The sequence below is a fragment of the Opisthocomus hoazin genome, chromosome 7, assembly GCF_030867145.1.
Source record: "Opisthocomus hoazin isolate bOpiHoa1 chromosome 7, bOpiHoa1.hap1, whole genome shotgun sequence".
Lineage (NCBI taxonomy): Eukaryota > Metazoa > Chordata > Aves > Opisthocomiformes > Opisthocomidae > Opisthocomus > Opisthocomus hoazin.
The window spans coordinates 48394400-48419299 of NC_134420.1; the positions used below are offsets into that span (position 1 = coordinate 48394400).

At 41.0% G+C, this 24900-nt stretch overlaps 1 protein-coding gene across 5 annotated transcripts in view; it reads left to right on the forward strand.

The window, feature by feature from the left end:
- Nucleotides 1–24338, forward strand: part of TTLL5 (tubulin tyrosine ligase like 5) — a 150530-nt gene extending 126192 nt beyond the window's left edge. For all 5 annotated transcript variants that reach the window (XM_075425856.1, XM_075425855.1, XM_075425858.1 and 2 more), the window contains 2 exons: nt 6093–6178; nt 15949–24338. In XM_075425856.1, the coding sequence (XP_075281971.1) occupies nt 6093–6178; nt 15949–15989 (127 nt within the window). In that variant the 3' untranslated portion in view covers nt 15990–24338. The remainder of the gene's footprint in view (nt 1–6092; nt 6179–15948) is intronic.
- The last annotated feature ends 562 nt before the right edge of the window (nt 24339–24900 follow it).

Sequence of the window (24900 nt, forward strand, 5' to 3'; positions counted from 1 at the left end):
TCAGACATCCTCAGACTTGTTTCATCTCCGAATATTGAAGGGAAAAACTTGCATTTGTAACTTCTTCCCTAATACTCTACAGCCAGAAGAGTTGTAAAGCTCTCAGAGCAGGTTCCAGTGAGATTTCCTGATTCTGTGTTCCTTTCCTGTTTAAAGAGAGAACCTTTAGTAAAAGATTACTGATGAAAGACACTTTATAAAGATGATAGGGCACTGTCAGTCTGTGTGGATCAAATCTGGAACTGTAAGGCATATTTAAGGAGCTTGGACAGAACTTCTTTGGGGAAGCTTGTATATTTGCTGCCTGTACTCTTGCTGTCTTAAGAGATAGCATAGTGAATTAATCCTCCAAAACTATTTAAAAAGAAAATCAGATGTTAGTAGACTTTATCAACTCAGCACATGCAGCTGTGAGCATCAGGTCTGGCAGGTATATGCTGGTTGGTTTGCTATCTGATTTCTTTAATTTGGGTAGCTCATGTTAGTACAGGTGACAGGCTGTGTCAGTGGGTTTCTCTGCTGGGCAGCAGCGATGTGTATTTGAAGATGCCGGTGTGCTGTGCTCACTTCTTGGCAGAGGAAATGTTTATCCTTGTGAGATGGAATTGCAGCTCCTTGGACAGACTCAACTTTGCTGCATTTTTGTGGTTTCTGCTCTGTGACAGGCAGGAGTGTGGGAAAACCGGAAAAAGTTCGGCACCAAAAATGCACAGAAGGGGGAAAAAAAGCAAAAGATTCCTTCAGAATTTCAGAAAACTAATCCAAGTATTGAAGGCTGCAAGGAGCCACTCCGGAAATACTTTCCAAGTTGCCTTTCAGTCTCCAGCATGAGGCTCCAAACCCATTCTTGCCATTCATGGGATCTTGCAGTAACATTTTTTCACTTACATGGAAAACAGCAGTGCCCAGCTATATTTCCAGCATACTGAGAGCTGATCGTTTAAAAACTGCTATGTCTCAGTCTAATTTAATCCAATCATTGTTGTCAGGAAAAGATCAGTGATGCATCAACAGAGGAGAGTGAATGGAGAGAAGCCTCTGTGTCAAAGAAATATAGATTAGAGAAGAAAAAGATGTCTTGCATGCTCCAGCCTGTTCTATAACAGTCCCTGGTTATTCTGTATTCTTGGACACTGTGTGTAGTCTGCTTTCAAAAGACTCCAGTGGCAGAAGCCCCACCATGTGCCACAGAAGACTATTTAAGAATCTAGACAGCCTTATTATCAGAAAGTTTCTCCTGATGTGCAACCTGAATTTTTACTGTGTTTCATCCTGTTGTACGTTGTTCCTCCTTCCTGAACCACTCTAAACAGTTTCCCTTCCAAATACTTTTCATTGTTTGAATATTCTTCTACTTTTTGGATCTTCCTAATGTTGCTTAGACTTGTTGAGGTTTTGTTAACCTCAGATAGTAGTTCCACCTGCCAAGTCCTTAATTGTCTTGAATTTACTGTATTTTCTTCAGTTTGTCAGAGTGCTTGCATTGTGGCACCCAGAATTGTACTTTTCCAGTGTGGGACTACCATATCCTTAGCTTACGACATGGCAAATATCCCTCTCCATATTAATCTAATTTTGGCTTTTTGGCTGCTTCATTTCTTTGTCAGGTCATTTTTGATTTGCTGCCCACTCTCACCCCCTAATACTTGTTGGCTGTTTTCCTGACCTCTCTCCTCAAAGAAGATCTCAGTGCTATACATTATTTCCACAAGATTCACTGAAACTAATCCCATGCTGTTAAAGCTCTCGTGTCTCTTTTTTTTTTTTTTTACCTTCATATATTTCGGTAAGCCAGACCTTATTTCTCTGTCTGTTCTTGCACTGCCTGGCTTTTGTTTAACATTGTAATAACGATCATCTTTCAAAAGTTGTTGGTAGACTCTCTCCAGAGACTGGACCGTGAAGACAAACAAAAATCAACTTTGTCTCTTTGCCCTATCTCTTCCTTGCATGCATTATCAGTTCTCTCCCAGCCAGCACACGTTGCTTCCAGAAGAGGAAGAAAAGAATAAGAAGTAGAAAACTCAACTACAAACAGAATGAGATGCTAAAGATGAACATTACTGACTAATTCAAAAGCTATCTAGTAACTTGGACACTTCCCTGGTTAAAACATAAAGGAAAAAAGTGATGGAACAGCCAGATAATTCAGTCCTGCCTCTTCAGTTCCTGGCCTCTCTTGTTTTCTCAGTCTCTCAACTTGTAAAAGGTGGTAGGTTGACTTTATAATGGATTCTGTCCAAAGTAGACTCCTTGCTTAAGCTAACAGAGTGGAAAACTGGGCCCATATTAAGGTGTGGAAAAAGACTAACTGGGAGAAATGGTTTAATATGTAGCTCTATGCTGAAATGTAGCCCCATAAAATGGTCTCATGGGGCTCCATAGTTTTGCTTAAATGTGCTCATATCATAAGTAGAAAGAACAACTAACACAAGAAGCTCTTCTTTCTTTCCAAGAGTCAGACTGGGTCCTTTCTACTGCTCATGTTGCCACTACTATTGGCAGGTCTGTGAACCCTGAAGAGACCTGCTGATAGCAACATTTTGAGATATAGGTCACAGATACAGTATTAATAAGCTGTGGAATGAAGCAGATGTCCGTGGAAGCGGAATTTAGTGTATTGAATCTTCATGTTACAGATGACAGCATGCAACATAGAAAAATATATTAGGTCAACTGTCAGAACCCAGAGTGAACTGATACAGATGGTAGACAGAAAATCTTTCTGCTTTTAGGAATGACTAAGTCACAATAAATACAAATTTCTGTGCTATCATTCCTGTCATAACTTTTCAGAAACCTGCTCTCTGACAGCATCAAGTAGAGCAAGGCCTTGAACAGCCTGTGAACAGAACTCAGTCAAAGAAAAAACCTCAGAAAAATTCAGTTAATGGTCAACGTTAGAGCACTGCATATAAGGAGAAGAAATGCCAGGCAGAGAAAAGGAGCATATAGTTAAAGATGTTATCAGGGAGAGAGAGAGCGCAAGATCATCCCTGAGTTTACCAGCAATAGACTGGAATATCACAAACTATTGGGGATGTTGATCAACATGGCATAATTTCTTGTACTGAACTTCTCTGTAAATGTCATTCCCAATAACTCTATTCAGGAAGCCTTTCGAAACAAATATTCCCTTCAAGTCCCAACACCACAAAATCTTTCTACACCTTGTTCTTCTTTTGTATAGTTGCTTTGCATGGTGCCAGAAGCAGAAGAGCCAAAGTTCTGCTCTGTTGTAACTAGTACAGAAATAGGGTAGAGGTGATGCATTTCTGCAGGGTTCAGGATATCCATCCCACGGCAGGGCGGAGTCCGGACTGCAACTGGATACAGCAGTAGCCAGCTGTTCTAGGGTAGGCTGGCCAAGCCTGGCAGATGTGCCAAAAGTGGGATGATGGCCACAGAGCAGGCCCTGTAAAACACTGTGATTCTGGTTTGTGTCCTGTCTTGCCCATGTGTACTTATTCATAGGCATGCTTGTAGCATCTGAAGCGAGCTGGGTACATCACACATACAAACCAAGCACCCATAAAAAGAGGACAGGCAGCAGGAGAGCAAGCATGTAACTGTTACTGTAACTCCTTTCACTTTTTTGCTACTGCTGTACTGCAGCATGCTTGTTTTTTTAGCTCCTGAGCATCTGGGTTAATCAGGCTGCCTGACCCTTAGACATTTTTGGCAGCAAAGCAGTGCATCTGAGAGACGTGCCGTGATTTAACACCCTGACACAGCTGGGCTCACTAGACCTGTAGCTCTTAGCCCTTGGCTAGCCTCAGACCATACACACAGATACACATGTGGAGATACCCTGTCCAAGAGCAACAAGGAGGAACAAGCCTCCCTAGCTCTGGGTCTTCACATCTGTTGCTGTCCTCTTGTCAAACCTGGGCTTTTTGTGATGTGAATTTGTTAGTGTCAGTTCTGTCCCTCCTGGACCATTAGATGTGTTCATAGCGTCCCGGAAATAGGTTGTTAAAACAAATCTATTCAAAATTTAGTCAAGAAAGTATTTCTTTGTCACCTGTGGAACAAGTGTGTCCTCAAAATTTTCAGACCAAGGCTTGGCATCTTAGGGCTGGTTTATAGTGCCTAAATGAAGGAAATCAGTATCAGTTTCAAGGAGGGGTTAGCTGTATAAGAGACAGGAAAGGGCAATGACAGGTATTTAAGTGGAGGGTACAGTGGGGACAGTGGTTTTATTAGTATTGAAGAAGAAGAAATGAAGAACGTATAAATTTTGCAAAAACAACACGGACATTAAAAGCAGGAAACTGAGAAAGGCAGTAGGTTTTCAGCCAACCCAAGGAAGAAGAAAGTGGAAAGGGATTAACTCAATTTAAGCAGTGAATATATTCTGGCACTGGAGCTTCCATCAGGACAGCAGAGAGAACTTGAGGGGTGAGCTTAGCGTAGTGGAAGACCAATGACCCAGTAGCAGATCTTAGAATGAGCTGCATGGAGATGACAGTTGAAACTGCAAGAATCAAGGCAGAAAAAAGAGGGCAAGTCTCGAGAAAGAGATTCTCTAAACATAAACCACAATTTAAGGTAGAAATGTGACTGTTCCCCATTTTGTTGTTGTTGTACTTGCTGGCATTCTTCATGACATTTTCAACGACTAGTCTTACATTCTGCCTACAGAAGGGTGAGCTGAATTTGGCTGTCATTTGTACTGCGTTAACAAAGTGGACAGCTAATTATGAGCAAGGAATCTCTATGTACGAAGCATAAAGATCTATCTGGATTCTCAGCTCCCAAGAGGACCATGCAGTATCAGCAGCAAAAGAAACCATGAGTACAGATCCAAAATTCTTTCCAAGAAACAATAAACATAGAAACAGGCACCTCATTTGACAATAGCATTTCAAATTATGGCTGCCTGAAGTAAGAGGCTGTGTTTTGCAAATGTCATATCTGCATCCCTCTCCCTTCCTGTATGGACTCCAATTTATTTCACTAAAATTCACCTGAGATAAAATACAGGAGTCCCTCACTGGGGTTTTAGCTACCAGGAGCACCTGGATTACTGGCAACTTGCTGACTCTGAAATCTGAAAACAAGAGGTTTTGGACAGAACTATAGCAACTGCACACGTGTGCCTGGATCTGTTAGTCATCAGGGCATCACAGGGGGATTGGAGATTACGGTGCTTCTGGGGAAGAGCTGACAGTAACTGTTTAACACTGCAGAGATGAGTGAGTGAAGGACGACTCTGGCAGACAGACAGGCGCATCCATGCAGAAGTTTGGAGTGATCAGAATAGAGTTGGGCAGGAAGAAGAATGGCAAGGAGGGTTAAGGGAGGAGAGGACAAACCAAGAATAGATGGATCAATTGTATAGATTTTGAGGACAGAATAGATCATTGCAGCTGTATATCTTGACCTCGCCTTGTGGGTAGACCCATTTTTTTATGTGGGAGAGTATGGTCCCAGTTTGGTAATGAATCTTTGTAACAGTTAAAGGAAGTGCAGTTGTACTCCACAGAATATAGTTTTGCTGTAATTCAAATGCTGAGATAAATGCAGGCGGGTTTGCATAAAGTATCTGCTTGAGGACTGGCTCTGGACTACTAGAGATTAAATGCATCCTGTGGGTCTCGGTTTCCAAGATAAGTGAGAAATCTTGCCGAAGTGAGCTCTTTCCGATGAGTCAAGATGCAAGGACTTTTGAATGTAGCATGTTTTTTGCCAGCGTGTGCATTGGTCGCTTAGTCATTTTACTTCAAATCACTGGAATAAGGTGACCACAGCATTACTAGTTGAGTTGTGCTTTGGTAGTCCAATACCATTTACTGTTTCCTTTATCATCCAGAATCATCTTCCAAGCACGTGGGACAATTAAGTGTTTTAGGCACATCAAAGTCTTGCTGGTGGCTTGAGTGTTCATCTGTCTTGCTGTGACTTTTTGGAGTCAGTTGCTATCACTGCCTTTTTCATACCATGTTCAGGCACAGCTTCATAGCTACAATCCCAGTGAGATTATAGATTATGTAAACTAGGATAATTCTAATTTTTTTTATTTGAGATTTTTATTCTTCCTTGATATGTGCCTTCTTATCTCTGTCTAATTTGATGATTTTACCTGTTAGGGTGACCTCCACTGAAAAGCAACTGAACGGATTCCAGAACACCCTTCACAGTGCTGCATCCTGTGAGCCAGGAACAAATTCCACAGGTGAGTGCCAGTGCCGAAGACCAGGAAAGTGGGGCTGGGCATGCTGGGAGGTTTTCATCTTTCTCAAGAACTGTCAGGGAAAGACTTTCTCAGTGAGAAGAAGAAACACAGCTGCCTACCCTGCATGTAGTGGTTCCTAGGTAACTGTCTGGGTTCAGCTGTGCAGGGAATTTATTCTGCCTGGGATTAAAAAAGACTAAACAAAAGGGAGCAAAGAGTGAGTTTCATAGAGTTGGAAGAGGAAGATCCCTAAAAATGTGGCTGGGAAAAAAAACTTGGCTAAAATGGCTTCTCTTTGCTTTAGGCTTTGGCTCAAAGATGCTCTGTTCTTTAATCTTGGCCTATAATAAAGGGCCAGGACATTCTTTACATTTTTCTTCAGTCTTGTAGAAAAGCCCCTTAGTTCAGAAAGACATAGTTGAGACTTGCAAATCAGCTGCATAGTGAAGACAATCAGTAGCGGTGAAAAGTTCCCAGAGGAGAATCACTGAGACTTATAGAATCAAATCTTCATCATTTCCTAGTGGCTAATTAATTCAGACAGGTTTATATGCTGTTAAGGTCTCAGTAAATAAGGACCCAATCCATTTTTCATTGCTGCAGACCTATTAGCATTTAGAGTGTAGTCTTGATGAACGTGTATTACCCATGGCCCACAGTAATTTGTGATGGTGCTGTAATGAAATATGTGGGCAAGTTATGGTCTAGAATGCTTTAAAAAATCATGTTTCTGACCTTTTGTTTTGCTGTGAAAACCCTGAAAACATGACTTGAGTATCACTAATGCAGTGATCTCTGTGTTTTCCCAGGCTGAAAGAAAAGTTTGCATACAGGTGAACTACCCAGTTCATCTCTTGGGTATTTAGCTCTGAAACTTAAAGATGACATTTCCATTATTAATGTCAGTGATTTTATTGCTGATCGTCTAGCACAAACATTCAGCTAATGCACTTATCGTACAGTTCCAAACTGCCTCCTATGTTTTACCACCTGCCAAAAACTCCAGTTATCGTACCAGAAATTTTATAGGGTGACTATAGCCATAGTCAATAAAAAAGACCCTACAGCACATTGGAACGTGACAGTGTAGGAAAGGAATATAATGGGATTATCAAAATAAATAAAATTATGTCAACACTGTAGTATATGTGTAGCTGAGGCAAAAGTTCTGGTTTACTGTATAGTTCAAGTTGAGTTTTTAGTACAATATATAGCAAGGTTACACATAAATTTACAAGTAAATGTAAAAATTGAGTTCTTAATATACTGACCAAGCTGGTTTGCTGAGTGGACTTACATGGAAGTGTTTGTGTGCTGAATTCTGCCGTCTTTTTCACAGTTTTAAGAGCACTCTCACAGTTGCCACCCTGTCTTTTTAATTGCTGCAAGAGATTCTCTCTGTCTCCTCTGGGTGCTATTGTTGTTAACGTGTGTCTGTGATAACTATAGGTAGCATTTTTCTATCCTTCCCTGTTTCTGTGAATATTCATGCAGAGCATGTGTGAGGATTGTTGATAATATTAATGATGGAAGGTAACAACCAGATCTGCAGAAGAATATAGGCTATATTACAACTATGAAGTTCAGGGTAGTCTCCCTCTCTGGGACTACTTGTAATCCAGTGAGAAGAGAGAACTTCAGCTCATGCTTCCTTTTGTAGGACTAGGCTAGCTGCACTGCACTAAACATATCCTCTCTGAAGCTGAAACAAAGGGTTTAGCCTTTTATTTAGCTGAGAGTGTGAGGGCTTAGATAGAACCCTAGTCTGGCTAGGGGTAGGCTAGCAGAACCATGCTTCCTTGTTGCTAGAAGAGGTGTGTAGCTCCGAGAACAGTGCTAAATATTATGGCAATTGAACTAACTAGAGCAAAATGTTTGTTCTTGGAAACTGGGGAATGATATTTTCTTCAGCTTTGCACCAAGCCACTGGTATGCGTCAGAGTCTGCTGTGCCCAGTCTGTGTGTCTCAAACTACTCTGGTCCTTGCTGCAGGAACAGCTGTTTTTCTTCTTCACTCTCTCCATTGATTGCTTACAGTAGGGCCCTGATTTCCCTCATCAGCAGCTTATTTGGGGTTACTATTTCGCAGGTATTTAGTGTCCTACATACCAGCTAGAGCGGTTGGAGACACAAGCCATAAAGCAGATAACAGAATAAACTGCAAGCATTTAAAGATAGGCTGTGAAAAGTTGCAGAGATAAAAGAAGAACTGGGCAGAACCTCTGTATAAACACACACACACAAATGTTCAAAAGTGTCTGAGAAGCTTGACTAGGCCTTCTCCTCTAACAGCCTATCTGAGGGTAGCTACGGGGCTCTGCAGAGAAACGTAAAGGTGTCTCAGATGATCTAACCAAAAGTAAAGATGATGCTCAAAGGAAGAGAGAATCAGGCAGTATGGAAACTTTTAACCAGATTGTCCAGAAAACAGCTCACTGGTGATTAGTACTGCAGCTGTAGGAGAATACTAGTTATAGATACTGTTGTGCAGTGGGCTCCAGCTCTTGAGGACAGATTACTTGAGATGAAATAAAAGGGGAGAATAAAGTCATCATTTCTGCAAAGCAGCTCATGATTCTGAAACAAGCCACCACTACAATGAAAGCATGGCAGCCTCTCATCCCTGTGGCCTCATCCTCATTTCGTGGAGAGGCAGAAGTTGTGTGTCACCTGTGTGCCACTGGCATAATGAGAGAGAAGGCAGAGATTCTCATGAGTATCTACAGACAGGAAGATAAATCTGCAAGCCATCATTCGGGGGTTATTTGTAGTGTCTGAACAGACAGTCTCCTATCAAAGTCCCTGAAAGTTTAACAGGATTTATTCTGTTAAAGAAATACTAAGAATTACTACCTCTAGGTAACATTCAAAATGCTTCTGACCTAATTTTTCACTGAAATTGAACACCCAGCCACTAGTGGGTTGTCAGTCATTCTGAAAATGCAGCCATTGTCACATTGCTTTTTTTATTCTGTGTTAATATGAGGGTCCCTCAGCATTACACTGATTGTTTCCTGCTTCATGGAATTTAGCAATTCAATTACCATTAGTGAAATAGAGTGATTGTGAACTGAGAAATCAATTGTCTCTTCCAAGTCTTCCTCAGAATACAGCTTGCTGAGTAACAGCTAAGCTTAGTAGCATGGTGGGTTGTTCAGTTTCAGGTTGTCTTTATGAGGCTGTGTTTGCTATGGTGAGTTCAGGTCATGAAGGAAGGAGCCTATAGGCTGGTCGTTTTTCTTACTGTATATGTTAACAATGTAAGGTGTATGGAGACATTTTGTCATATTTTGCTGGTTTACTTTCTGTGTTCCTCTCTTGTGGCATTAGGTGAATAGTGCGTGAATTCTTTTTCTCAAGAAAATGAAGTTCTAGGTAAAAAAGGTGTCATTTTTCCACCAGAATTTAGCTTTTGAACAACTGGCAAGAAACATCAAGGAAATTCTGTAGCTATGTGGAAGACCCCCTAATTAGATATTTATTATATTTATTATTCTTCCTTTTTGAAAACACTAACACAGAGCAGGTTTTAGGGAGAACAGAGGATGAAGGAAACTTAATGAAAAGACAACAGCATAGTCCCAGGCACCTTCTCTGTTCCAGAGCTGGGGTCTGTCTGCGAGAGCCCGGAGACAGGAATAATCTGAAAGTATAGTTAACCCCTCAGTGCAGTTGTGGAGTAGATGCACAAGGTGATGACCCCAGCTGATTTTATTTGGTTTGGTTTGATTTGTAAAGGTAACAGCAACTATGAGTGAGATGTCTTCTATCTTTGTGCTTCTCACTTTTGTTCGCTGACAATGTCTTAAGAGTTTGTGAAATTTTTATTTTAAAAGCTTCAGAAGCTTTTAAAAAAAGAAAAAAAGCTTTTTTTCAGAAGCTTCAGAAGACAGAATGGCGTTCTGTTTTGCTATGGCAAAAATAGAATGTGCTAATAACCTATATAATTACAACCACATACGAATCGTGATTGAAACTGGGCAAGACTGATACCTGGCTCTAGACTTGACAGGACTTTCACCTTTTCATACTCAGGCTGATTAACAATGATGCAGTTTTGTTGTGCTAATGTTTATACTGTTGTCCACATGGCTCTTCCACTACATGTGCTGAGAGAAGAAAAAAGCATTAGAGTTACTGCTCAGAGGAGGCAAAAGTTAGTAATATGATACCTGAGTTTAACAGCAATGAAGACTGCTAATTCATGCAAAGTCTCAGATCTCTACCTAGTCTGGTTTAAAGCATGAGTCCAAAACGAATTTATTTGCATTCTAGATCTCTTGAGAATAGTTCATACAGCAGGTGAGTGTCAAAACTCAATCTGAAGCTCGGGAGGAAACTCCTTGAGCTAGGTGGTATAGACTGAGTTTTATTGCCTGTGGTTCCCAGGTCTGTGTCTGAGCTTAGTTGCAGGATGATGCACAGTTGTCTGTTTATTTTGGACATTCACCTGGCCTCCATATCTGCATGAATGCCAAGTCCTGAAGGCATGCAACTCTGAAATAAACTGTATCATTGTCTGTAATGACTTAAAACTGGATCCTGATTAAAACTGCCAAGAGACTAGTTGAAGAATATGGAGATTAATAAACTGGTTTGGATCTAATCCATATAGAAGGCAGGCTGCTGTTCTTAGTTTTCTAGTGATTTCCTTCTTTAGGCTAAGGTGGAGTGCAGTGTCTGAACGCCATCTAAATAAGATGAATGTGCAAGCAGTGTGGTCTGGTATAGAGCAATGAATGCAGCCTGCTTGCAAACTAATGATAGTAAGAAGCACTTTTGCGCTTACTCTTTCCTGCATCTAGCATGCTCCAGATTTTTTTAATTTTACAGGAAATCTATAGATAGAATGTGTATTTCTAAAGTTCTTTGTATCCGAGATTATTGTATGGTCCTTCATAAGAAGGTTGCATATTTCTTATTATTGGAGACCTGAAATTAGAGTTGATGTTGGAGGTGCTAAGCTCTGACTGGCTGTTGTCTACCCACTGCTTAAATTAACATTATTCCTGAAATGCAGCCTCTTTTATACAAACTTAAGGAAAGAAGAGATTCCTTTAGCAGGTATGCAAAAGTACAAGCCTCAAAATTGTCCTGCACCAGCAAAAAAAAAAAAGGCAATTAAACACAACAGGCATTTAAACAAGGCACATACAGTCACTTTTTATTGTTTGCCAGATCTAAACAAAGAAACTGGGATTTGGAGATTCTTTTATCAGCCAGTGTCTCTCAGCTCTCTTGGAACGTGAAGGGTGGGGATGGGATGGGATATGTACTGTTGCCACTATGTGTGGCCTGTGTCAGACTCCCAGCCATTTGCTACAGTAGGGTGGAATTCCCAGCTGCCCAGCCTTGTCCAGGCTTCCTCAGCTTCTGCCAGGCTCCCCTGCAGCCTCGGAAAGCAGTAGATTGTTGAACACCAATGTATTTATTTTTATGTTGTTACCACATTCCCAAGAGGAACTTTGGCTATGATTTCAGCTGGTCTTACCACAATCCTTCATCAGGAGCAGCTGGGAAAAGAAATCACTTGGGCTTCTGCACAGCACATTGCTGGTACGCCTTCTTCCTCCCACTAATCCTGTTAATTCCAGTCTTCATTTGCCACCCTTCTGGTTCTCTCTTGTTGCTGTGACTGACTGCACAAGTGGTCTTGACTTTGAAAGGTGACCTTCAAATGGCCACCTCGAGTAACCTCTACCTCAGACTACTTTGACTACTCAGGCGCAAGATATCTTATGACATAAACCAGCAACTTTTAGTGTCACCTCATTACTTATACTAGTCCAGGAATGGAGTAATGATGAGCTCTTCCACATAAATCCTTCCGGAACCACCTGTCTGACTGAGAAGCTCGGGGTGGGTCACTGAAAGGGAACAGCAGTGTCATACCCAGCACCTTGCATCAACCTTCTCCAGTGCAGCCTCTCACCTTGTATCTGTATGCCTTTGTCAACAGCAGTAATAACATTCTGTCAGCATCTCTCTCTGTAGTGCTGTCTCCCTGCACACAAAGGGTTATTGAGAAATGAAATCACTCTGTTTTATTATCATATTTCAGAACACAGTGGAGCCTGAGGTGAATCCTACTATTGTGCCTCCCTTTTTGGGTGGGCAAAGAATCAGGTACAATGGAGGATATTTGGATTCACGTTTGTTCTTAAAATTATCTTCCTAAAGCCATTGTTCTTTCATGCATCATGAAAACATTCTGGATCTCCTCTCTCTCTCTCCCCTGTTGACTTCCACAGTTTCATAAAGAGGGCAAACAGGAAGGGGGGAAAATAATTTCTCTCCCTGCTATAGTTCTTGCGTCTGTCCCAGGTCAGATAAAGACCTGTAGTACCAGATGGACCAGAAGGGAAAGGAGAGAAGGGTAAAGAAAGACCCCATTTCTTGGTACTCTCTCAAGGAGCAGGGAGCAGTTACTTTATGACTAGCAATGAGCAGATATTGATGTCTCTAACCAACACCTTTAAAATAGATATAAATTACCAACAGGGCATGACTATGTTCGAGTTTATCCAGTTATCAGAAAACTGTGTGTAAGTCTCATTAAATCTCATCAGAGTGTAAAGCTCTGCCAAAAGGAGCATTCCAGGCCCTTCTCAGATGATGTTAAGGTAATGTCCAGCTCAGCCATTGCCTCTCAGCTGGAGCTGGGGGTCAGTGTTCACTTCTAAAGATCAGAAATGACATTTATTCCTTAACGTGTGAGAGCAGCCTGACTCTCACACTTTTAGTCAACTTTTTGCCTTTCTTTTATGAAAGGAAGGAGCTTTTTCCTGTTGCTACTGGTCTCATGCCACTGAAAGGACGTTTTAAGTCCCAGGACCACTGGGAAATCAAGAGAAAAAAGAAAGGACAGTCTCCAGAAATCGGAACCTAGCTTGAATTTTAGGAGCCTTCACTTCTGACAGACGCAGATAAAACTCTGAAGCAGGATAAGTAATGACTTCAGGCAGTTGGCATTTTTTCCTGACTGGTGAGCATTGCTTGTTCTCAGTAGTTAGTAGTAGATGGTGAACTGCCTGTATTTCCTTGCTGTGTTGGAAATGTCATTCAAGATCAGGTGTGCAAAGACTGGGGAGAGGTTGTATAATATCTTGGCTACTTCTGTCTTGCATCTGGCTCTTTGGCATTAAGCTACCTATAGAGAGGATGACTTTGCCTATCCAAATTGGATTTTGTTTTCATCTGGCATTATTTTACTGAGACTAAAAATAGAAGCCAAAATGTGTGTGAATAGGGTAAAAGGAGTGTCTGAAGTTGTGAAATGAAATGGGGAAGAGCCAGAGAAGAGAGCGCCACAACAAACGAGGGAGTAGGGAGCTGAATAAAAGAAGTCAGAATTAAGTCTGTCGAGTACAGAAGGGCAGTAGCAATCGGGGTGAGGAGTCCATCCGGTGTCTTCTGTGTAACATGGGGAGCAGGAAGGCTCATGCTGGCTTCCACTACTATTTCTTCACTTGTTAATGAGGCAGCTCACTGCTCTTTTCATGCAGGTAGACTTCACTGTTTGAGTGAAGTCTACATACCTTCAGTTGTATGTACTGTTTGTATGTACTTCCCTCCAGGAAATTTTCATGACTTGGAACTGCTGCTTTCCCTAGCCTGCCCAGTCCAGCAAGCCAATATGAAATTGTGCCCAAAAGATGGGGGAGGGAAGGCTGGCCTTCTGTTGTCAGCTGTCCTGGCTTTCTAGTGTCAGTCACTCATGGATATAAATAAACCCCGTCTACTTACTGCCTTTCTCAGTTGCACTGTATATTATCAAGAGAATGCTGGGCATCACTCTAGGATTAGAAATTCTCTCTGCTCTGGGATAAAAAAATTGAATTTCTAGGATTATCAGGGCTTTTCAGGGAGAAAGGAAGCTCCTGTTTTCAACGCTGGATTCAGGAGGCTTCAACATGCTTCTCAGTTCTGCCACAGACTGGCTGTGGGTGTGATGGCACAGCCCAAACTAGTGCTAAAAAGTGTTAGCATGGGTCCCTGTCCCAGTACTATCATCTAGCCTAGTGCTCTGCTCTGTCTCTTTCCTGCAGCTTGGAAAAAGAGTAGATCAAGTGCCAGTGTCTGACCAAGGCTGTGTACATCTGTGCTGGGAAAGTCTATATGGCACCAAATTTTAGTGTGCAGGTAACTAACTTTACACAACTCCTGTTATTTCCTTGTGATTCCGAATCATATCTATAAAATGGAGGAAATCCTTTTCTTTCCGCTGTGTAACTGTTCTAAGTACAAAAGTGTTAATGTTTTTGAGGTGTAGTCATGGATGACATAATACTACATGTGAACAGACATACAGGCAGACACTTCAACACCTCCTGCCAGGCAGAGAATAAGGGAGATTCATTCTATTGAATGTGGTGATTCACTGCAATGACTCTTCTTAGGGAGAATCAACCCTTAATGTTGGCTTCTGTCAGGAATGAGGTGTTTTTCTGTCCCCTCTGCTCAACCTGAACCTCAACCTACTCAACCAGGAGGAGGTGGAATGCTCACCAGTAACTTTGAAATTATCAAAGTTCATAGAATCATATACATTCATATTTATTAAATGATTGAAGTGGCCATGAGCTGCACTCATGGTAGCAACATCCATATTTTAGTTGTAGACATAGGAATGCCTCTCTCTATGTTGAGTTGTAGGTAGCCATACAAGAGGAACTTACCCAAAGTGATTTTATTTTAGTTTGTGAGAAAACACAAATGTACTGTGCTTGTCTGTAGGAAATGGAAGGCTCAAAAGTCTCTTCAAAACAGGAAGATGAGGTTGAAGTTGGCTGCCTCTGTCATGTGCCTTTGTTGCCTTAATTTCAGCATATTGCCAAAGGATAGGTTTCTGGACTGGTGTCCTATCTTAATACACATCGTTGACAGTTTGGTTCCTAATTCAAGTTCCAAACTTTCTGTGCAGTCCTACTTTCTAAACATCTTTCCAGATCCTTTGTGCTGTGTGATGTTTGGCTCTGTGCTGGGCTTTCAAGGAGAGCGTATTTTTTAAAATATAGCAATATTTTTAATAAACAGCTCTCAACAAATGTCACTCATGTTTAGGAGCAAGCTGATATGTGAAATAGACAGGACAAGCTTTACCTACTAGATTAGCTGTAAAATGTGAAGTGTCCAAAATAAAATTGGTACATTTCTAAGTGTTTTGGATTTTTCTTTTAAAGGACTGTCTAAGGATGTTTAAGTAAAAGATGTGAAGATGACATTGACTTTTTCCCATAACATGCCTAAGTAGGGAAACGTTGCAGTGTGTGTAGAATTAAAATTTATCTCTTCAATGGGAAGAAAAATTTTTTTCCTTATCCCCGTGTTGTTTCTTTTAAAGATCAACCTTTTCACACCCACTTCTCTTCTGCACCAAGGTCGTCGGCATCTTTTGGAGTGGGGAAACAGACTCCCATGCAAGCAAATCAGTAAAAGACACAAAGAAAGAGGCAAAGCATACTGATATGGGAGAATGATTTAGAGCTACTGGAGGAGGATGTGAAGAGATGAGTCAGAGGTGAAGAGTGAAGAAGGTATTCTGGGGCTTGAGAGGAACACCAAGAGTAATTTTTCACACGGTAGCTTATTAAGTTAGGTTTTGTCATACGGTCTGTGATCTCATCTATTACTGTAGAAAGAGGTAGGGATGTGTGATAGGGAGATTCAGATTTCTGGTGATGGCTGAGATTTGCAGAGCAGTGCAGCAGTTTTTCCTGCAAAACAGTCCCCCATGATTACTCAGAATCTTTGCTTTGTGTTTTTTGCAGCCTCTGTTCACAGAGAAGGACTGACACTGAACACCAGGTGAAGAATCCAGGGTGTTGCTTCAAGCATGGGGCAAAGGAAGAAGCAGCAGTGACTTCATACCACCACACTCCCATAACTCTGAGGAAAGAGTGAAGAGGAGGCCCTGGTGAGAGGACAACTCACTGAGGAGAGTATCTGAATGTCTGTGGAAGCTGGTCATACACCTGCAAACTGAGGTGAATGATTGCCTCTGAGAGCTTCTGCTGTCAAGTCTTGGGGTCCCTTCCTCCCACCTCTTCCTGATCACTAACCGTGAGATCTTTCTATATGACAGAGGTCCTCCAGCTATCTGTATTGTTCTTCCTAAGGTCCAAGTTTGAACATCATCTCATTTGCTCAACCATTGCAGTCTGTCCGAGTCTGGTAACAGCCAAGATTCTCTGCTGTCATCACATGGCAACCATCAGCAGAGAAAAATATTAGAACATACAACTGGAGACATCCGTGTTGGTTGCCATCTTGAATTTTGGCACAGAGCCATAGAAATGATCGGTTTGAATAAAGTAATTTCTTTTGTTTGTTTTGGTTATAATTTCAGTTATTAATTCACACCCCCAAAATATTTGCTGTCATTATATTGGATAGGATTTTAAATCTGTCTTTGTTTCACTGTTGCATGCTTATATTCTGTGTGGCTTATTTTTGTATTTTGATTTCTATTTGTTTAGGCTTTATAAACTTTTTAAATTGGCTGATGTTTTCAGACCCAAGCTTGAACCCTAAGGCCCAGGTGGCTCCTATCAGTTGCAGTAGTGGCTTGGTGAAGCACTCCAGTTAAAATTTGCCTAATACTATGAAAATTAATTTGCTTGTGTTAGAAAACAACATCAGCAGCTGGAAAATGTACTGGAGAGGAGATCCACCCATCCTTAAAATGAACAGGAAGCAGCTTCAGCTCTGGCTCTTTGTTGGTGCCAGGTTAAAGGAAAACAGTATTTTGCAACTTCTGCCTTGTCAAACGGCAAGTGGTATGATTGTAATTCTCAAAAGGCACAAAATCTCATGTTGTTTGTATCAGAGCCCTCAGAGATTGGGTTCTAACAGCCTGCTTGATCTTGTTTTCTTATTCCACAGCTGCCCTGTCACTTCTAGCCTGTATAGTCAGTGGTAAGAGATCATTCTCATGTGTTGGCAAATAGATACTGATCAAGCCAAATGGCTGACAGAAGAAACAGTGTCAGAGGGGGAAACTGTTTTCTCTTGAAATTACTGTGTTCATGTTCACTCTTGGATTGTGCATATTGTCTGTCATTCAAGATCGGATAAATTGTGATAAGATGAAATAATTATGTTCATACCCTATTAGTTTCACTGTCGCTTGCTCCAGGTATGAACTCATAGGACACAACATGCATTTTTCTATTTCTGTTTCACTCATGCATATGACAGGCATAGAATACTTAATTTATCCAAAATGTAGTTCTCTGATGTCGCTGTTCCCTTTCTTACTTCATTGGCTTATCTGTCATTTCCTAGACAGTCATGATCCTGTTCACTTTCTCTGCGTTTTTCAGCTGTGTTCTTCAAGAATCTGCACAGCATTTGTTTGCTGCCTGTGCCGCTGTCACATATCAGTGACCAAGAGATTTGTAAAATCTTGTGAAGTTACTTTCAGATCATGTCTCTTCTGTCTGTAATCATTGAATTCCACCCATGGATCTCCGAGATAGATGTTTCTATTGGTGCATCAAGTTGTTGGCTCACGATTAGTGAAAATTTAGTTGCAGGAGTTGTTACTTCAAATTTCTGCACATCCTTAGCAGCTGTGGGCTTCAAGACCTTGGGTCTGTATTCTCATAGCCTACCCTGCCATGTGTGGTATCAGCTGTAGCTTCCAGCTCTGTTCCAGAACTGTCAGAGGCGATATTTCCCTGTAAGATTTAGCTTCAGTAATTAATGGATTCCATTCCTTTCTTGCACCCAGGGGATTGGAGTTATCCTTATTCCACTGGGTTTCATGTGCAGAATCGAGTAGTGATCCTTGTGGCACTCTCATCTCTGGTTTTGTTGTCTAGTTGCTTTGTTCAGGTTGTCACAGCCACCACTGAAAACTAGAGAGGTTTGGAGAATAGAGATTTAAATGCACAGTTAGCCCAGGAAAGGTAATTGTCTTCAGAGGATCATTGGCAGAAACAGCATTCTTAAATTTTTGCTTGGCAAATTACCGATTAGTGCTGGCTTATTATGAACATAGCTTAATTGCTTTGTCAGCTGTGCCAGTCTCCCACCCACTCATTTTGGGATAGTGATTTGTACTCAGTTACAGCCAGCATGTTTTCTGAACTTCTTTGTATTGCATGTCAGAAGTAGCCAGCACCACATCTGTAACTGTGGTGACTTAGTAGCAGTGTATCAGACATCTTTTCTTGATAAGGTTGTTTTAAATATTCAGAGAAATGCACATTGCAGTCTAAAACCCTCATTTCAAAGGGATTAATTTTGTCAGCAGTGAAGTCTTGCATCCTTTGTCCCTGGAAAATTTTCCTTCTGCTTCCAACACATTAAAAAAAACAAACAGGGATATCAAGACTGGTCCTTTACCTCAAGCCAAACACCTAGACCCTGAACTCCTGTTCAGCCTCAGGATCTGTTAGGGCAGCCAGAGCATCAAAGGAAATAGTAGTATTCCTTTGCCTTGGGCATCTGCTGATCCCAGCTCTGAGCACAAATGCTGTTAGCTCCGGAGCATGTGTAATAGAGAATGAGGAACAAATCCTGCGATTCCAGCCACTTATTTCTTCCATCTCCCTGTACTGCTTAGCCTGGAGTCTGTGTATGTCTTCATGCATGGTGGATACTGTGTACTGAAGGATAGCATATGTTTTTTGTCACTTTGCAGCTCTGCTACCTCCATGTCTGCCCCTTTTCAGAAACCTGTTGGAGAGTGCTTCAGTTAAGAGATTCATTGGGGAGGCACAGAACTTTTTTCCACACTTCTTGGAGAGAAGGCATTTTACAGGAAGTGTTAACTAGTACCAGGGAGGAAAGGAGAATAGCAAACCATTTTGGATTGCACATGAAGGGAGTAAAATTATGTACATGCTCCTCAAGTGAGGATTAGTTTGTCTCTGCTTTTATGACATTTATTTCCCTGTATTCATCAGTGAGTTTCATTGAAAGTGTCTTTGTTTATTGTGAGAAAAGAAAATTACCAATAAAAAGCCCCAGCAATCATTCAGCATCTAATTCAGTGGTGAGACTGGATAAATGTAACTAAGGGGTCCTCTTCTCTCCTACTGCGTGGTGTTTGCATCACTTCTATGTTAAGGAGCCTGTTCCAATGACAGAGAATCAGGCTTGTTAGTCTTGAAAGGCGTAAAGTGCACATCAAAGCCTTGGAGGCTGAGGTAACGCAGAGTTCATACAAGTGTTTTGTGCTATGTTTAGGCGATGAGCATACCACAACATAAAAATGAAGGGAGGGATACTAGATGCTCTCGTCTCCAGATGCAGCTGACTTGTACTCAGTATATGGAGTATTAAGTTCACTTTTACATGGTTCATCTTGGCCTTTAAAACAGCCTCACGAGTTGTGTGAGTGCCATCAGTAGGAAATCATACTGTGACACTAGGTAGACCACTTAGTCTTGGATGCCAACAAGACATACTGAAATTTCCTTTCTCAAGACTAGATATGCTTTTGGACAATCACAGTTTGTTGGAAATGCTCCTCATTATGATGCCTGGAAGGTTAACATACATATCTCTGATGCTGGTTCCACACTGCGGCAGGAGGTTTTGGTACCAAGACCTTTTGTTTAGTATTTGGAATGTCAGTGCTGTGCCTCTTCCTCATGCCGAAATATGGATAGTCTCCATGTGCCTGGAGTTGAATAGCTGGCAGTGCTGGACCATTCCTCTTCCTTTACCTGCAAAAGGAGATCATCGACTTACAGATGAGTTTACAGAACAGACTGGATTCTTGGCTTGCATTCTTTCAGGCCTCTACCTTGTATTAATGCAACAGTTCCAGCCATATTGGCTTATTTGCTGGAAACAAAAGTAGTCTGGCTCCTGACTTATTTTTGTAAGGTTTACTTGATCAAACTGCCAGGGACTTTATTCCTCAGTCAGTCCTACTTTTGCTGCTCATGATAATCCTGGGCTCACTGTTTGAATCTAGATGGGTTATTTGCTGGTGTTTAAATAGTTCGATTTTTTGATTGCAGTAAGTAACTGTCTGATTGATCCTCTTCATAGTGTTTCCTTTCTGACACATTATTCCTGTGGATCTGTCATGAGTATCTTCTTAAACAAGCTTCTGAGCTTTACTTAAACCTGGGACTTGACCTCTTGTTTCTTCTTTCTAGAACCTTATGTTTCTAGAGCTAGGGCATCCTTGTTTACACCAAACCATCAGGAGGACGTTATATTATCTTTACAGAATCAGGTCAGTCAAACAGTCCTTGAGATTGGTTATACCACGAGCACAAAACTTAATATTCATAGTTCTCTTCATGCAGAAAGTGGTTAACTGGAAAAGAAATGGGGAAGGACAAGTGTAAGGAAGAAAGTGAAAATGGAGTAATTGTTCATAGTCTTGCCCACTAGAAGAAGTAGGAGCATCAAATGAAATTAACAGATACCAAATTCAAACTGAAAAAAAAAAGGGGGGGGGGGCACTTTTTTTTTCCACAGTGTGTAATTGACCTATGTTTTGTCACAAGATGGTGTGGATACGAAAAGGTGTATGTAGTTTGAAAAGACAATTGGACAAATCCATGAAAAAGTAATCTGTTAGGGCATATTAAATATTAAAACTAAAAACCAAGAAGGAAGTTTCTAAGACTTTTCAAGTGGCTATACTGGGGAAGTATCACAATGGGCTTTTCCAATTTTTAGCTTGTCTATCAGACACGTGCTGTTGACCACGGTCAGAGACGTGAGGTGGGCTAGATGGTCTTGTAGTCAGACTTGTATGGATGTTTTATTTTGACTGTTGCAGTACAGCCTCTTAGATCAGCCAAGGCAAAGCTGCATTCCATGACAGCAGCATGTTCCACCAGAATTCACTCTGTCGTGTTGGGTTCTCTAAGAAAAGTCTCTGTTGCTGACATCTGCCAAGTTGTCACATGCAGCTTGTCTCCACCTTCACCTGGGTGGGCACTATATATTGCAAAGGCTTTCAGAATGATGAAGCTCTTACAAGAGCATAGAGGACCAAGATCCACATCTAGACAGTTGTGATTTTGGGGGAAAGAAGGTTGCTGTATGGAAGTCTTCCATAATATGATGTTTGTAAATGGTTAATCGCTTAAATATGGAAAAGAAAATACTTATCACTAACTGAAGCTCTGAAGTTCTCATTCATACACATTTCATTTCTCGCCATCTTTATCTTCCAAAGTACTTGAGGGCTAACTACTCACTTCCCACTTTAGAACCCTACTGTCCTTTTCCAAAGAATGAGATTAAGTTTCCCTGCTGCCATGGAGATGAGTAGTTAGGAAATGAGTTTTTGAAACAGCCTTTCTATGCAGTTTTAACACAGAGGACAAACTCCACTGAACTAAAGGTGACAAACAAGACACGAAGTCGGCCCTGAGGAGTCTGCTCTGTCTGTTACCTTACCAAAAAAGGATTTTACTGGCCCTCATTGATAAAGAGTTTTTACTGCTGTTTCAAATTTAAGGGAAAGAATCGCTGACCATTGTGGAGACCCTGGTGTGAAGCCTTTGCCAGTGGTATTCAGTGAATCATAGTGGTTCCCTAGTGAAAAAAGAGTATACTTAACATGGCCTCTTCTCTACAAGTCCGTGCCTACAGTGCGCACAATGAGCTTGAGAAAACTTATATTCTTTGAAAAGGAGTGGCTTCTTTATCTGACCTATCAGACAATCAAATGGAATTGGCCTTAAAAAAACAAATTTGATGAAATTGTTAAGAATTTGGGGGCTGTTAAAAATGTATCTTTTATTACCAGAAGTTTTATAATTTGTTTGGGGCAGGTGGAAGAGGTGCTGTTATCTCTAAAAGCAATTTCAGCATTGTATTTGGCCTTTTGCCTACTGGTGTTCTGGGATATGCAACAGGAGACAACCCCAAAACACTAGTTTAATTTGGTGTCCCTGCAAGAGTATTTTAGAAGATCTCATTTCACCATAGTTACAGCAATGGTAAATCGCAGAATCACAGAATGGTAGGCATTGGAAGGGGCCTCTGGACATCATCTAGTCCAACACCTCTGCTAAAGCAGGTTTACCTAGAGCAGGTTGCACAGGACCATGTCCAGGTGGGTTTTGAATATCTCTAGAGAAGGAGACTCCACAACCCCTCTGGGCAGCCTGTTCCAGTGCTCTATCACCCTCAAAGCGAGGAAGTTCTTCCTCATGTTCAGCTGGAACTTCCTGTGCTTCAGTTTGTGCCTGTTGCCCCTTGTTCTGTTGCTGGACACCACTGGAAAGAGTTTGGTCCAGTCCATAAAGGGTAGTCTCCTTCCCTCAGACTAAGAGGAGACAAGTTACTATACTCAGTGTAGTTATGTTCAAAAGTCATAAAATCTCCTCAAAAAAATGTTTTGGGGTTATCGATCTAACCCCTATGTCTTGAGCACTACCAAGTCAAAAGTCAGGAAGGGATCTGTGAAGAGTTCCTCTACTGCCAAGTCCAAATGCTTGACTGTCATCACTCCCTCATTCTACTATAAAATTTTTTTGGGGAAGAAAAATGACAAGGGATTTTTTCCCCATTGTTTTCAGTAATTACTATAAAGGAGTTGCCTCATGTTTTTAAAGTGGTTTTGCCTTATTTATATGACTTTCTGGAAAGGTCATGCTGTGTCAGATATATTTAATAGATGTCTGTTCCATTCTTCAAGGTGTGCAGATGGACAGCTGTCAATCTACTTGGGAGGTAGACGCACCAAAGTGTGTAGGTAGTAGGTACTACACACCATACTCCCCTGAGAGTTTATTGCCATCTTCTTCATTTTGTTTTGCTTTGTTGTTTGTTCTGTTTGTTTTTTTCCAGTTCTTCAGATTAGCACAGTAGAGCACGTAGCATGGTATTATACAAATGAGATCTTCAGATCCTAAAGTATAGTTAGAGATTTTTGTAGCAAGTGTCCTTTGAGGGGGTAGATGTCAAATTGTGTCACGCAAGGCAGCTTGTTGCAAGCTGGATGTCTTCCAGAGACTCTTCTTGTGAGTCAGACTGTCTGCTACTGCTTTCCCCCACAAGTGGAGTTTCTTACAAATCCTTGAAAACAGTGGGAAGATCTCAAGCATCTAGTCTACCTGCAAGAGGGTTTCAGCGTTTCAAAAGACCATAAATTTTTGTTTCAAGAAAGGACCAGAACATGGTTACCAAGACATTCCCCAGTCATTACACTACGTGCATTGCACAAATCCTGTAATATTTGCCCCTGGCTTCACAGCAAATCTTTGTTTTGTCTGCTTCCTGAAGAGGATAACTTCAGGAGAAAAAATAAATCCTTCCTGAAGAATGTCAGGAAATCTCTGGTTTGATATGACCCAGCTGGCTTCTTTCATCAAGTGATGTACAGGCACTGGCCATGATGTATTATAATGCCTCATGCTGATTTCTGTATATGATGAATGAATATCTGTAAACAGCTAGTGAGAAATGTCTGAGTGTTGGCAGACCAAAAAAGGAAGTCACCTTTGCTTTCTGCAACATGCATACCCCCTACGTGTAATTATTTCTTGCACTGGTCTCTGTGGACAGCAATGAGGTATCATCTTGCCTAGCCAACTACGTGGAATGAGAGATGAAGAATATCCCCTGCACAAAGACCACTACCCCCCTGAAAGGAGGAGAAGTAAATCTTTGTCTTCAGAAGATACTGCTTGAAAGCTTGATATTCCTTGGTATAATTTAACAATGCCAGCTTATACCACAGGGGACAGAGTTTCTGCCTGAGAGCTGTTCACCAAGTCTGCAGGATGTGGGAAAACAATAATGTGGTGGGTTTTTTTACCACAAACCACAGCTGTAAAGAAACCTCTATTCTGTACTAGATATAAAGGTCCTTATCCCTAAGTGTATGTTCCATGAAATCATACCCCAGCACTGGAAAAGGCCCAGCTGCTTGGTTGAATGCCTTCAGACCATCTCTGCCATCTTCCCTATGCAACCTAGCCCTAGATAAGGATGTTCTAAAAGCAGCTGAGTAACTGAGGTACGTAATCTTTGAAATTAATCTTTGCTGTAAACACACTGTGACATCCAAAGTACCGTATCATATTCTTTCTGAAATTATGGGCATAAATGGCATCTCAAATGCGTTACTGTCATTTAGAGATGTAAGAGAATGGCAACCATTAATCAGCAGTTTTAATTTGCTGTATTTCTTGTTGATATATCTGAGTTAATTTATAAGACAATCTATTTCCCAATGAGTAAAGCTGTCTCATCTCTTCTGTGTGGACTTATTGCATGATAAAGGATCTTGCATTTGTACGGGGCATCTGAAGCCTCTGTTTGAGAGAGTACAAAACACCCTGAGCTTAGTTGCTTCCATCTGTCACTTCTGGTGCTGCATCAAAAATGAACTAGGGCTTACATGTATGCAAAAAGAAAATGTTGGTAAAGCAGAGACCTGGAAGTCCAGGCATTCTTTTACTAAACATCATAGTATGCATGTTAGTTATTAATTTTATACAGCTTTTGACCAATATATTTTAGTGATTTTGAATGTAAAAAAAAAAATTAATGGATGCTATTTTTAAAGAATTAGAAGGCATGTTTTCCTTCTTGCACTGTATCCAAATTGCTGCTCCTACTCTAAACCACAATTAATGTAGATTATGTGCAGCCCATACAACCATCTATTATTCTGCATTGCCACAAATGAGTATAGTTTTGCAAGTGTGTAGATATCACACTGTTGGCTCCATCTGTATTGAAAACTATTTTCTTGATTAATTTTATTGCCTTTCAATCACGTATTA